This window comes from Scomber japonicus, chromosome 7 (assembly GCF_027409825.1).
Source record: "Scomber japonicus isolate fScoJap1 chromosome 7, fScoJap1.pri, whole genome shotgun sequence".
Lineage (NCBI taxonomy): Eukaryota > Metazoa > Chordata > Actinopteri > Scombriformes > Scombridae > Scomber > Scomber japonicus.
The window spans coordinates 10,183,153-10,195,841 of record NC_070584.1 but is presented as its reverse complement, the minus strand read 5'-3'; the positions used below and the strand labels follow the sequence as shown (position 1 = coordinate 10,195,841).

At 38.0% G+C, this 12,689-nt stretch overlaps 2 protein-coding genes across 2 annotated transcripts; both read right to left on the bottom strand.

Moving 5' to 3' along the window:
* Positions 1–359: 359 nt before the first annotated feature.
* Positions 360–3,857, bottom strand: tmem165 (transmembrane protein 165). Its single transcript, XM_053322299.1, has 6 exons — positions 3,559–3,857; positions 2,910–3,135; positions 2,622–2,797; positions 1,340–1,522; positions 1,141–1,246; positions 360–805 (listed from the first exon to the last, which is right to left on the bottom strand). The coding sequence occupies exons 1-6, from the start codon at positions 3,706–3,708 to the stop codon at positions 729–731; spliced, it is 918 nt and encodes a 305-aa protein (XP_053178274.1). The 5' UTR covers positions 3,709–3,857; the 3' UTR covers positions 360–728.
* A 686-nt stretch (positions 3,858–4,543) lies between these two features.
* On the bottom strand, positions 4,544–7,912 carry srd5a3 (steroid 5 alpha-reductase 3). Its single transcript, XM_053322383.1, has 5 exons — positions 7,672–7,912; positions 7,377–7,528; positions 6,285–6,470; positions 6,077–6,202; positions 4,544–5,086 (listed from the first exon to the last, which is right to left on the bottom strand). The coding sequence occupies exons 1-5, from the start codon at positions 7,893–7,895 to the stop codon at positions 4,827–4,829; spliced, it is 948 nt and encodes a 315-aa protein (XP_053178358.1). The 5' UTR covers positions 7,896–7,912; the 3' UTR covers positions 4,544–4,826.
* Positions 7,913–12,689: the final 4,777 nt, after the last annotated feature.

Genomic DNA, 12,689 nt, shown 5'->3' with positions numbered 1-12,689 from the left:
GTACGCTGGAGGAAACTGGCAGCTCTGTCTACTGTTAGCATCCTGACAGTCACTTGATATCACTTGGGTTCACGTTAAATAGACAAAAAAAGTCGACAGCTCGACGTTTAAAACTGAAAAAGAAGGCAAATAAAAGGACATTTGAAACTGACTCAGTGTGTGGGAAGTACTGTATGTCAGGAGGCTTAGTTTCTGAGAAACAGCTTCTAAGATGTGTCGAGGGCAGCAATCAGTAACAATCCATGTCCCCTCTCTCTCTCTCTCAATCGCTTTCTCTCACACACACTTTGTGATGAGATTACAGCTCTTTTAAAGTCACTACCCCCCCCCCAATCCCTCCCTCCTCCTAACCAGCCTCTGCTCCACTAGGATTTCTTAACAGTGGAAACATGTTCCTGAGGTTTTACTGTTTCGAGCTGAATGTTTATCTCAACAGTACAATTTGACACTAAAAATAAAAAATTGTTAGCATTCAACAACTACACCTCCCATGATTATTTGACTTTGACTGCTATAAATTGAGAGATAATAAGATAATTTATAGTGTTCACTCTCAGGCTGAAGTGGAGCCGAGGCTTTCTAGGAAAAGGAGGATAGGACCTAAGCTTGTCTGTTAAGCAGGTCACACTTTCTGTTGGACACATACAGAGTCAAAACTACAGTCTCTACAGCAACTAAACCAAACTTTACACTTATGTACAGAGTGAACCTGAAAGTCTCTCATCCAATTATAATCCAGCGTCTGGCTTGATGAAGAGGGCAGAGAAGGCAAACGCCAGAAAAACAATCCCTCCAATGATTGTAACTATGGAAACCAAAGGGGAAAAAAAGTTATTCAGTTATGTTGCAGTTTACAAGACAGAGAAAAACAATGTATATGTATTTTTATGTGCTTTCCAATCATACATACAAGTAACCCAATGATCTTTATAATGCTAAAACAGACTCTTGTTAGAGGGGTACATCTCCAGTAAAAGCTGGAGAAAGTTACACTAAAAAGAGCTGCTGTGGTCGCCCTGTTTTTGCCACGACACCCACCAGGATGTGATGTAAGAATGAATTAACGGATGGATAATAATTTCATGTAAAGGCTGTAATGATGAAAATAGACGAAATTGGTATATTTAAAAGAAATCTCACCTGTTCTGACAGAAATTTTCTGGGCGATCATTCTCCCTCCAATCACAGCCAGTCCTGTGCACAAACAGTGTCCGAGTGTGCCGCCCACCGCAACTCCAAATGGATCCTGGGAATGTTAACAGAGCACATTTTATGTTGATGCTTAAGAATATTAAGACAATATTTTGTTTCAAAGCACACTGCCATGTGTCTAACGAACCTCCCGAGCAGCAAGAATTATGGTGGTCAGCTGGGAACGGTCCCCCCACTCGGCGAGGAAGGTGAGGGTAAAGGCTTGGATGAAGATGGGTGAGATGAAGCTGTGCCACTTTCTCTGAGGCATGGTACTTCCTGATCCGGCCTCAACATCTGGAGCCCCGTTAACAAGCTTTGACCGCTGAAGCTGCGCACACAAAAACAATAAAACAATAGCTTTATTTAAACATCATTTTAGATTTGATCACAGATTTGAATAGTCATGATATTTGATATTTTTGATCCAATCTACAGTAGAGTAAGTATGTGCCTCAACAGCTGCTCTCCTCTCACTGGGTGTAATGATGCCATTTCAGATAAGAATATGGCAATGAGATATGGTCACCTATAACAGGTAGAATCAGTTGGTCAGACTCCCTGTAAAGATCATATAAAACAGTCATCTAAACGGCTTCAACAGGACTCCAATCTTTAAAAAGTCACCACCCAAGAAATGTGTTTATCTCCTTGTTCCTTCAGTTGGATGTCACAGCTTGTCTTCACATCCTTCTGCTGAAAGTGCAAAGTTTCTCTGTGCTCACCAAATATCTGCGTTTAAGGGGTGGACATAGGAGCATGATTTGCGACATCACCACTTGTTCGGAGTCAATCATGGTCCAGTATGCAACTTACACAAGTGTGATTTTTGAAAACTTGAAAGCTCCAGGCACAAAAAACTGAAAATGCACTTTACAATAAAGATATGTTGTATCCTGCAACAAATATATTTGCATATTCATTGATTCTGGAAATTTTAATGGTGGGAGAAGGAACGGATGTCATTTTAAGGATTTTAAATGAGACATGTGAATAATTATGTGTGTCTGATATGATTTTTACACACAAAAAAGGTCAAAGTACAGTGTTTAATATAAATCTTAAAATATAATTGGAGGGGATCTTTAAAAATCATGTATTAACTCTGGATCTCTCATTTACATTTTAAAACTCAGGCTGACAAGTGAGCTTATCCTTGACAGTGTTTCCTTGTTGCCTGTGCAGGTATCACATTATAAGCACCAATACAAACATCTTTCCTGGTAGTAAAGTAATATGAATCATGAGTGAGTCACGCCAGCAGTAATAAAAAATAAATGGTACTACTTGTCAGAAACAGAACTTACGCTGAGGAATTTACTATGCATGCTTCAGATAGCAGATGTTTAGTTATGAGTAAACAATGTATCGTCACACAGTGTCCTCCTTTGGGTGTTAAAACGGTAAAAAGTTTGAGTGATCAACTATACCTCTTCATCCTTCTTCTTGATCTCCGCCTGCACCTCCTCAAGCTCCTCCTGGCCCTCATCTGGACTCATCCTCAGCCCCTCTCTCAGCATTCGCACACCAAAGATGGCAAACAAAGCGGTGGACACGTAGTATGTGTAGATTCTGGGAATGATGGTGGTGGCATAGCCAAACAGTACTGTAGGGGTGGAGAAGATTACTTTTTAGTAATTCATATGAAAGGGATAGAGAAATAACTCTTCTTTACAGGTACATGCTAAAAATCGATACATATGTCCACCTCTACTTACCAGAAAGACAAGTCATGACTCCCAGGGCCAGCATGGCACCTACCAGTACGGTGAGGCGGTTGTAACGCATGGCCATGATAGCTGCAATGAAAAATGTCTTGTCTCCCAACTCAGAGACAATGATGACAGAGATAGAAGCCACAAAGGCATGGATGAAACCCAGGTTCCCTTTAGTGGAGTCATCTTCAGAAACTGCTGGGCCCACAGGATGGGGACTTGCGGCTTTCTGCCAAGAAAAGCAACACAGTGAGAGTCAGCTAAGTCTCACACAGAGTATAACAACATTCAAACGTGCACGTCTGTCCTGGCTGGTCCATTTTGTGGCTGCATGCTTCACACACATCCCTATAAATTAAGCATACCATTATATCAGTACGACCCGGCAAAGCTGCCTCATGCACTACACCAAATACATCCGCCATATGAGCTCACCTTTTCATCAAGTGTTTACTTAGCAGACGTCATTTCTTAAATGAAAGACTAACTTTTATCAGCTACCCTGAACACAATGTGATAAGCTTCAGTTAGCATGTAGCGGCTAGCTCGGCGGTGCTAAAAGAGGAAGCAGCACCGCCAACGTCAAAAACTGCCTCCTACCGACGACGATAAAAGGTTTAATTGGTATATTTAAAAACGTGTACGCTTGTACCTCTTGTACAGGCTGCTCTTGGACAGGTTTAGGTTCTTCTGGAGAAGCAGCAACTCCAGCCGACAACAACAACACGACGGCGAGCGGAAGCAGGACGCACATCACATTTCTGTCAGCCCGTCGGTCTCCTCCGCCGACCATGACAGGCATTGTTGCTTCCAAAACACTGACCAAACACAGTGTGCGCAGATATTTCTCTCAAGCGAATCACTTTATATCATCGGAAACAAAGGCGGCTAACTTCATATTAGCAACCTGTCCAGTTTGAGTGACTCCTCGCTAACACACGTCACGATCAAACCGACCCGACCAACTCATCGAGGGGGAAGTTACAGGTCCGAACCAGCGTCGTGATTGGTCCGTCAGGAGCGACGTTGCATCGTAGACTGACGTTGGCACTGGGCAGCTCGGTGATTGGATAGTTTCATTGTCTATCACAATCCCATACAAATGTAGTGGAAAATGTTTGAAGCATAGACATATAGTTTTAAGTATCTGAAAGGGGGGAAAAACGAATCAGGGCCTTTCAGCAGGTTGCTGGTCACCACTTCAAGTCTTAAAATACACTAAATCAAAAGAACTTATGCTTAAAATATATCAACAACCTTTAAAATGGAAAATGTACCAAACTATTTGCTGCTGTTGCTTGGTTAGTGATGTTTGGCTAGTTGCATAAAACCATCCACCACTTGATTTTTTGAGGAACCTGTAGTGATTCTTTTTAATCAAGATTTAAATACAGAAATAAATATGCTCGGCACACAATTACATTTAAGTTTTTTAATTCAGTTTTCATCCCTGCGTTATGAAATCAATAACACTGCCATCTAGTGGAGTTTCTAAAGCCTTGCGTAGACTGCACGTGTACAAAACAAATACAGAAAACTGAAATAAATAACTATACATTAAAGGTATCCCATCAGTGCAAAAACGTTTCTAATAATAATGAGAGTAACTAATTGTGTGTCACAATGTACTATATTTCCTCTGATTATTATGGCAAACATTTCCTTGAATTTTATTAAAGGAACATATAAAAGTTTCTGTTGCAACGCTTCTTATGAGTTATAACATGGACTGGTATGTTATAATAGGGAGAATGTATTGGCACTGCCTTACTTCGCATTCATACTCGTACACATTCACACCAGGGCACCATTTACAGCCAGCGTTTGTGTTGTTGGTCTTTGAGCAGCTCCACCTGGTCAAGAGGACCAGATCAGCCAGCAGAAAGGTGAGTTTTACTGCCTCATTCTCTTAACAGATGTTCACAGCACAAAAGGTATGAATGCTTTTCTGTGCCTTGGGTATGACTCATATTTGGTAATATAAAGGTCATGACAAAGTTGTGCTGCCAGTGCCTGGTTGAAAAGCACATAAAGGACGACAAGCCACCAGGTGAGAGAGAGGCCTCCAAAAACCAAGCTCAGTGAGATGTAGATCAGCAGCTCTGCAAAGTAATGTGGGCATGATACCAGCTCAAACCAGCCTCCCTTTGGCATTCTGTGAGCCAGCGTCTCCACTGTTCCTGTGAGATATGACAAAAGACAACATATCAAAAAAACATACTTCGTAACATGAACCATCACTGGTTTTGAGCTAATATGGATTTACATTCATCAGGTGACCAGAAAAATGACTCCAAATGAATTCTAAAGTTGTTCAGTATGTGTGCTGGATGAGTAAATTGTAACGGTTTCCTAACCATAATGACTTTATAAAATAACATCAATATATTCAGCTTGTTCCACTGACCCAGAAGACCAACCCATCCCCCTTTTAAAAAAATCAATTAATGTAGCTTCAGTTGACAATGCTGATGTTTGTTCAATTCAGTCTGTCAAAAAAAATAAAGTAGTCACGTATGCGTCTACTTTGGTCAAAGTTGCTTTATTATAGTGTTACAAAGTTAGTTTGTTAATGGCCATGCACTTTAAAGTACCACCATGCAACAATAAAAGCAGAGAAGGCTTTAAATGTGGATAACCCACAGTATTACAAGCATATTTTCATTCTCTTTAGTCTATATTGTATATTATCCTGAAAAGAACAGAAACCAGTGGCAGCCTACAAATATAGATATCTAATAAAGTATATTCAGAAACACTGGTATAGTCCTTTAATGGACTGGTGTGTAGGATTTAGTGACATCTAGTGGTGAAGTTGCACATTGCAACCAACTGAAGACACCTTGCCTCATCCTTGCCTTCCAAGCGTGAATTTATGGTGGCCACAAGACTCGAGAAAAATGTGAAAGGCCCTCTCTAGAGCCAGTGTTTGGTTTGTCTGTTCTGGGCTACTTTAGAAACATGACGGTGCAACACGGTGGCCCAGTGGAAGAGGACCCGCTCCCTATGTAGATGTAAAGGGCTCATTTTAAGGTAACAAAAACATGATTCTTATTTTCAGGTGATTATATGCTAATGGAAATATACTTTTTAATGTTATTTTCCATTTCTACTAGATGCCACTGAATTTTACACACTGGTCCTTTGAGCTGAGATAACTGCACGTTTACCTGACTTTCCAGTGCGCAGCCTGGCCAGCAGGACCATGGACTGATGCTGCAGCAGTGAGGCCAAAATGAAAAGTGCGCCTCCAGCTACATGCAACCAGTTCAACTGTGAGAGGGGAGGGCCAGCCCCTAAAAATAACAACACAAACATCAATACACCACAGTATAGCAAGCGGATAGAAAATATAGATAGGACGTGTATAAGTTTAACCTTTTCCCAGGCGATCTGAGCAGAGTGCCGTCAACCCCAGTAAGAGATAATACCCCAGGCCGAACACATATTGCACCAAATGTATGGCTCCATCAGAGAAAACACTGACGAACAGGCACTCCAGCAACCTCCTGAGGGAGTGGACCCATAGCAACAGCAGCACCAGTACAGTAGACAGCTGTGGGACTGAAGACAAGAAGTACATCAGACACCAGTGTGAAGCAAACAGGAAAACACAAGCTTTTAGGACCACAGCTAATCATTAATTGTAGTATCGATTAATCTGTTGATTATTTCCTCGATTAACTGATTAGTCGTTTGGCCTGTGAAAAGTACAATAATTGTGAAAAATGTTGATCACCGTTCCACAGAACCCAAGGTGATGTCTTCAAATTAGAGCTTGACCGATATATTGGTGAGCTGATATTATCGGCTAATATTGGCCTATCGCAGATATATGGGTATCGTGAATATTTTGTTTATTTGATAGTGATATATGCCGATATTTTTTTATTTTGTGAAGTTATGTAAGCAGAAATGTATGTATATATACATTTCATATTTTCTTGATTCAAGTTTAATATATGCATATGTTCTTGCTTTTTTGTTTGTTCCGCATGTTTTTAAAAATAATGTATAGCTTCTAATTATCATAATTAATTCCAAGAGAAGTTTACTGTTTTAGTGCACTGATGTCATTTTAAACTCTTCATTACATTTGAGGGATCATTACAAAGAAATGTGTTTATCTATATATTCTGTACATATACTATTATATATATATATATATATATATATATATATATATATATATATATATATATACACACACAAAATATTGATATCAGAATTTTTAACTCCCTAATATGGGCATCGGCCCCAAAAATCCAGTATCGGTCAGGCTACATGTCTACTTTTGTCCTGGGCACCAATCCAGAGATACATAATCATGGATACACCAGAAAACAATCATATTTGAGAACATGAAAACAAAGAATTGGACATAAGTTTATTTAAAAAATGACTAAATGATTGATTATCAAAATAGATTAGATTAATTGTTGCATCTTTAGAAGCTATATCAGAGCCCACCTTGACTGTTCGTGTGTGGTACACCTGTCAGCATGTCTAATATCCCAGTAAGCCATACTGGGTATGACTGCTGCTGTAATATGAAGTTCAGGGATAAAATCAGAAGAAAACCATTCCAACCAACAGAGATGGCGTAAAAGTGCGAGAACCACCTGAAGAGTGAAGAAGGAGAACATTTTAATGACTGTGTAAGAGAAGGAACAATGACATTAAACCCTAAAACTTCACTTCAATATATTGAGTAAACGTTAACTACACACACGTGTTGCTGTGTAAGTTACCACGCAACAGTTACCTTTTCGGGACGTCAAAAATGAACAACCAGTCGTCTCGTTTGAGGTCTTGTTTGGTTTTTCCGTAGCGAATAAGATCCTGAAATAACATATAAAGACGACATGTTTGATGTTTCCTCGGCAGGTGTGTTAAGATTTTGTGTGCGACAAAAGCTACGAGGAAACACACAGACAGAAATGACCACAAAACATCAATAAAGCTAAAGCCGACTGAGCTCCAAATCATGTTTCAAGCTCAGCGGTATCCTCATTGTTTTGTGCCACACGTAAAAGAGACCGTCTGGAAAACGGGCGTAAGAGTTCCGGATGAAACTTTAAGATACTGAACGTCAGAAATTATTTAATTCTACTAATATTATGAATTGCAAGTTTTTTTTGTTTGTTTTTAACAAATAATACCCTGATATATTGTGACATCATACACAGTCCTCACGAGAAGAGCTTTTCACTCTGCATCCAGATAGTTAACAATCTGACAAAATGGGCCAGCAGGTGGCAGCACTTGAATCTCATCGATCTCATCTCAGGACAAGTAGAGCTGTGTTACACACATATACAGTCTATGGTTACACACCAAGCAAACATGAAAACATGCCAGCCACACAGCCAGATGCAGTACATTTCTACTGCATCATTACAGGAGATTTACTTTTAAATATTCTGACCTTCTTAATTGTTTTCAATTAACAATAAGAGATGCTTTAGTTCATGTATGGTTTAATTTATAATAAAGTCAAATGTAGTAATGAAAGAAATATTCGTATTGAGGCTGCATCTAATGATTATCTTTATTAATGATATATCTGTGGATCATTTTATCAGAATTTCTAAAACCCAAGATAACATATTAAAACCAAGAGTCATAAACTTAAAGAAACTGGGATTAAACACAATAAAAGAACAAGAAAACCAGGCAATTTTCTGTCATTAATGAACTAATTGTTTAATTTCAAATTCAGATTATTTGCCTAAACAAAGGGAACAGTATCACAATGTGAAACAACCAAAAGGCATGCCTTCATAATTGTATTTAATTAATAGTACATAAGTATTTCTATATATTGTATTATATAGCAAAATATGCTAATTATACACAATAATGTGGTTGGGGCATCTGGAATAGTCTTCCCTCCACAATTCCTAAGGGAATGCCCCACATACTCTTCTTTTAAAGGACAACTAAAACATTGGCTCAAATCTAATCAAAAATGCAACCACTAACTGGACTTAACACTGACTGAACTCTTTTTTTACATTGCTGTATCCTGTCTGGATCTGATATCCTTTTGATTGTGTATTGTTTCTTATATTTGTATCTTATGTATTTACTTGCTGTCTCTTCGACTTGTATTCTTTTTTATATTTATTTTACTCACTAGGGACTATGGATGCAAATTAGCAACTTTGCTATAATCTGGCATATTTACAGAGATGTCTAATATCGATGTTCATCAATATGCACTGTCCCTATCAAAAAATAAAGTGTTATTACTATTAATAATTCCGTTGCTGTTAATATGAGCTATCATATCCCCACTGAGCCTTAATCTCCCTCTCCCACAGCTAATTCTGTGAGAATCACTAACAGATTAAACACACCATTTTCTGCACTGGCTATTCTAAATAGTTGTGGAAACACAAATGATTGATGTCAACTGTAACAATTTCCACATCTGGGCATTGTCCCCCTGTCTCAAACCACGTTCAAACCCGTTAGTGTTTTACTTTATTAAGTCGAGGAGAGGCTTGGGCTTGTTGCACTTAAATATAAGAAGCCTATAACCGATCAATGAAATGGACAAATGGACACATAGACATTTTAATAGCTCAAACTGAGCCAGCCTGTTCTCACTGAATCCTGGCTAAAAATATTAGCAATTCAGATGTTGCCATTAATAATTGTAACTTATTTGACAGGGTGAGTAGACGAGGTGCTGTGGGTGTCTGTGTTAAATCCAGATTCCCAGTTCCAGTATTTCAAACACTTCAATGATAATTATTTTCTACATGACTTATATCATAGTACCTTATCTCATGTTATTAAAATCCCTGTTGCAGAATGAGTGATTATAATTCAATTGTATATAAACATGCTTCCTTTAAGAAATTAAGAGTAAAAGCCAGATCTGGTCCATGGTTTACTGCTGACTTAACTGAGCTTTTTAGAACTTTATAGACAGAGCTTGGGCTCAAGGTAGACAGTTCTCATTGGCTTGTGCACCAAGAAAAGCTAAATCTGACTACTACTTACACTCTTTCACCAGCTCCTGTCATAGTCCAGGTACATTTTGGAAAGTTGTCAATTCAATTTCCAAAAAACAGCTCCTTTCCAAGTCACACTAGCAACGGGCACAGTATTTTAACTGACCGTTAAGAAATTTGCATTGCTTTTAACAGTCATTTTATTGCTGCTGGACATCTTTTTGATAATACTATGATTGAACTGAATTCTAACCACAAACCTCGAGCTGAAAACAGCATTTGTCCTTCCGTTACATAAAGATGGTGACAAATCCATGGTAAATATTTACTTCCCTATTTCCAAATTATGTTGCCTTGCTGGAATCATTGGTTAATAATCAGCTCAGGTCTTATCTCTCTTTGTTTGCTGTACTCGCCCCCTTTCAGTCGGAATTTATATCTATGCATTGTACCATATCTGCAATGTCCCCGGATTTAAATTACATTATGGTTGCCCTGGAAAGTAAAATGTCTTGTGCTGTTTTATTTTATAGACTTTTCTGAAGCATTCAATACTGTTGACATAAATTTACATAAATGATATTGTCCCCTCTTCTAAATCCTGCAAATTGCACCTTTATGCTGATGATACACTTTTTTATTGTAAAGGAATCACTCCCCAATCAGCCATTGAATGTCTGTTTTCCTCATTTGATTAACTTCAGTTACATAACAATAAATTAGTGTTAAAATCAGACAACTAAATGGATGCTGTTCACCAAGAATACTCACACGGAATCCTCTAATATTCTGTCTCACATGCAGAGATAGTACTTTAGTATAGATATCTTGGCATCTGGCTAGACTATAGATAGATACTGTAGCTTTTATTATTCCATGGGGAAATTCCTTTTCACAATCTGTCACACCACTAAACATTGAACAATATACATACACACACACACACACACACACACACACACACACACACACACACACACACACACACACACACACACACACACACACACACTGTACAAACACCACCAAACATTGAAATCTACATTGAAATCACTGGATGCTGTCTACCACTCAGGCTTGAGGTTTATAACTAATGATCCCTAGAGTTCACAACACCGCACTCTTGACCAAAAAAGTTGGCTGGCCATCCTGGGTGGTGAGGTGAGATCAGCATGGTTTTTCATTCATCTATCCAGCCTTATAACAGATACTGCCACCCTATATGTCATCTCTTTTTTTAAACTCTGAAATCACACAGTATTGGTACTTGCTCACAGTCATTTGCTTGTTGGTGCTCCACACTCAATTAGTCAGAACTCCATTAGTCATTGTCTTACAATGCATGTTGCACTTGGAACAATCTGCAAAACATTGGATTCTTTGCCACCACTACAGCTGTTCCAAAGCTTTATTTCAGAGCTTGCTTTAATTGAATTGTGAACGTTCTTCACTGTAATCTTATCTGTTTACTTATTTTGTATTCATTCATCATATTCATCTTCTTCTATTTATCCAATTGATGTAAAATAAAGGTTAATAAATAATAAAAGTGAATAAGAGTGGTTTATTATTACTTACATTATATTGTTTGATTACAGATTAACATGAAAATATAATTTAAATGCTGAAGTGTGTAAAAGTGGATCTAATTTGAACTATTTTAGTTAAATATGTGTACAATGTATGTCAATATGTGTCAAATGTTTTTTCTGCAAAATAACTTGTAACTACATGTTTCAGATAAATGTCATGGAGTAAAAAGTACAATATCTCCCTCTGATATAGAGGAACAGAAGTAGAAACTAGTAAAAAAATATATTTATAATACTAAATATTTACCTTCCTTTTCGCCACTGGTTAAATATATGTTTTAAACTTTTATGAAAACTAAAAGCTTAAAATTCTCTGCGGTTTGGCCAAGAAAACAATGATAGTGTTTGTTTGTTTGTGTGTGTGTGTGTGTTTTCACTTTGTATAATGTAAAAAGGGATCAAAGCACTTCTCCGGGTTCAGTATCTGCATCAGCTGGTCACACTTTGATCAGAAAGTTTTTAACTCAATTTCCAAAAAACAGCTCCTTTCCAAGTCACACTAGCAACGGGCATAGTATTTTAACTGACAGTTAAGACATTTGCATTGCTTTTAACGGTCATTTTATTGCTGCTGGACATCTTTTTGATAATACTATGATTGAACTGAATTCTAACCACAAACCTCAAGCTGTACTACAGATCATATTTCTCCACCAAGCTTCAGTATGTCCTGCTTTAGTGTTAAGGAAGTTACTACAGCATTTGTCCTTCCGTTACATTAAGATGGTGATAAATCCATGGTAAATATTTACCACCCTATTTCCAAATTATGTTGCCTTGCTAAAATACTGGAATCATTGGTTAATAATCAGCTCAGGTCTTATCTCGCTTTGTTTGCTGTACTCGCCCCCTTTCAGTTTGAATTTAGATCTATGCATTGTACCATATCTGCAATGTCCCCGGATTTAAATTACATTACGGTTGCCCTGGATAGTAAAATGTCTTGTGCTGTTTTATTTTATAGACTTTTCTGAAGCATTCAATACTGTTGACCACCCAACTTTTACAAAAACCTGCCCACATCGCTTTTGATTCTGCCAGTTGTCCATGGTTTGAAAATTCCCTCTCTAATAGATTACAATGTGAAAAAATGGGTGATGTTCATTCTGAATTATTTCTAATTATTTCTAAAGGTGTTCACCAAGGTTTGGTGTTAGGTCTGATATTCTTTACCAATTTACATAAATTATATTGTCCCTTCTTCTGAATCCTGCAAATTGAACCTT

What these genes read in the sequence shown, in the direction of transcription:
- tmem165 (XM_053322299.1), bottom strand. Translation starts at nt 3,708, where the DNA reads ATGCCTGTCATGGTCGGCGGAGGAGACCGACGGGCTGACAGAAATGTG. An exon ending in AAGAGCAGCCTGTACAAGAG is followed by an intron (nt 3,136 to 3,558) that starts GTACAAGCGTAC and finishes TTTTCTTGGCAG; the next exon opens with AAAGCCGCAAGTCCCCATCC. An exon ending in AGTCATGACTTGTCTTTCTG is followed by an intron (nt 2,798 to 2,909) that starts GTAAGTAGAGGT and finishes CCACCCCTACAG; the next exon opens with TACTGTTTGGCTATGCCACC.
- srd5a3 (XM_053322383.1), bottom strand. Translation starts at nt 7,895, where the DNA reads ATGATTTGGAGCTCAGTCGGCTTTAGCTTTATTGATGTTTTGTGGTCA. An exon ending in CTCAGATCGCCTGGGAAAAG is followed by an intron (nt 6,203 to 6,284) that starts GTTAAACTTATA and finishes TGTTATTTTTAG; the next exon opens with GGGCTGGCCCTCCCCTCTCA. An exon ending in GCTGCGCACTGGAAAGTCAG is followed by an intron (nt 5,087 to 6,076) that starts GTAAACGTGCAG and finishes CATATCTCACAG; the next exon opens with GAACAGTGGAGACGCTGGCT.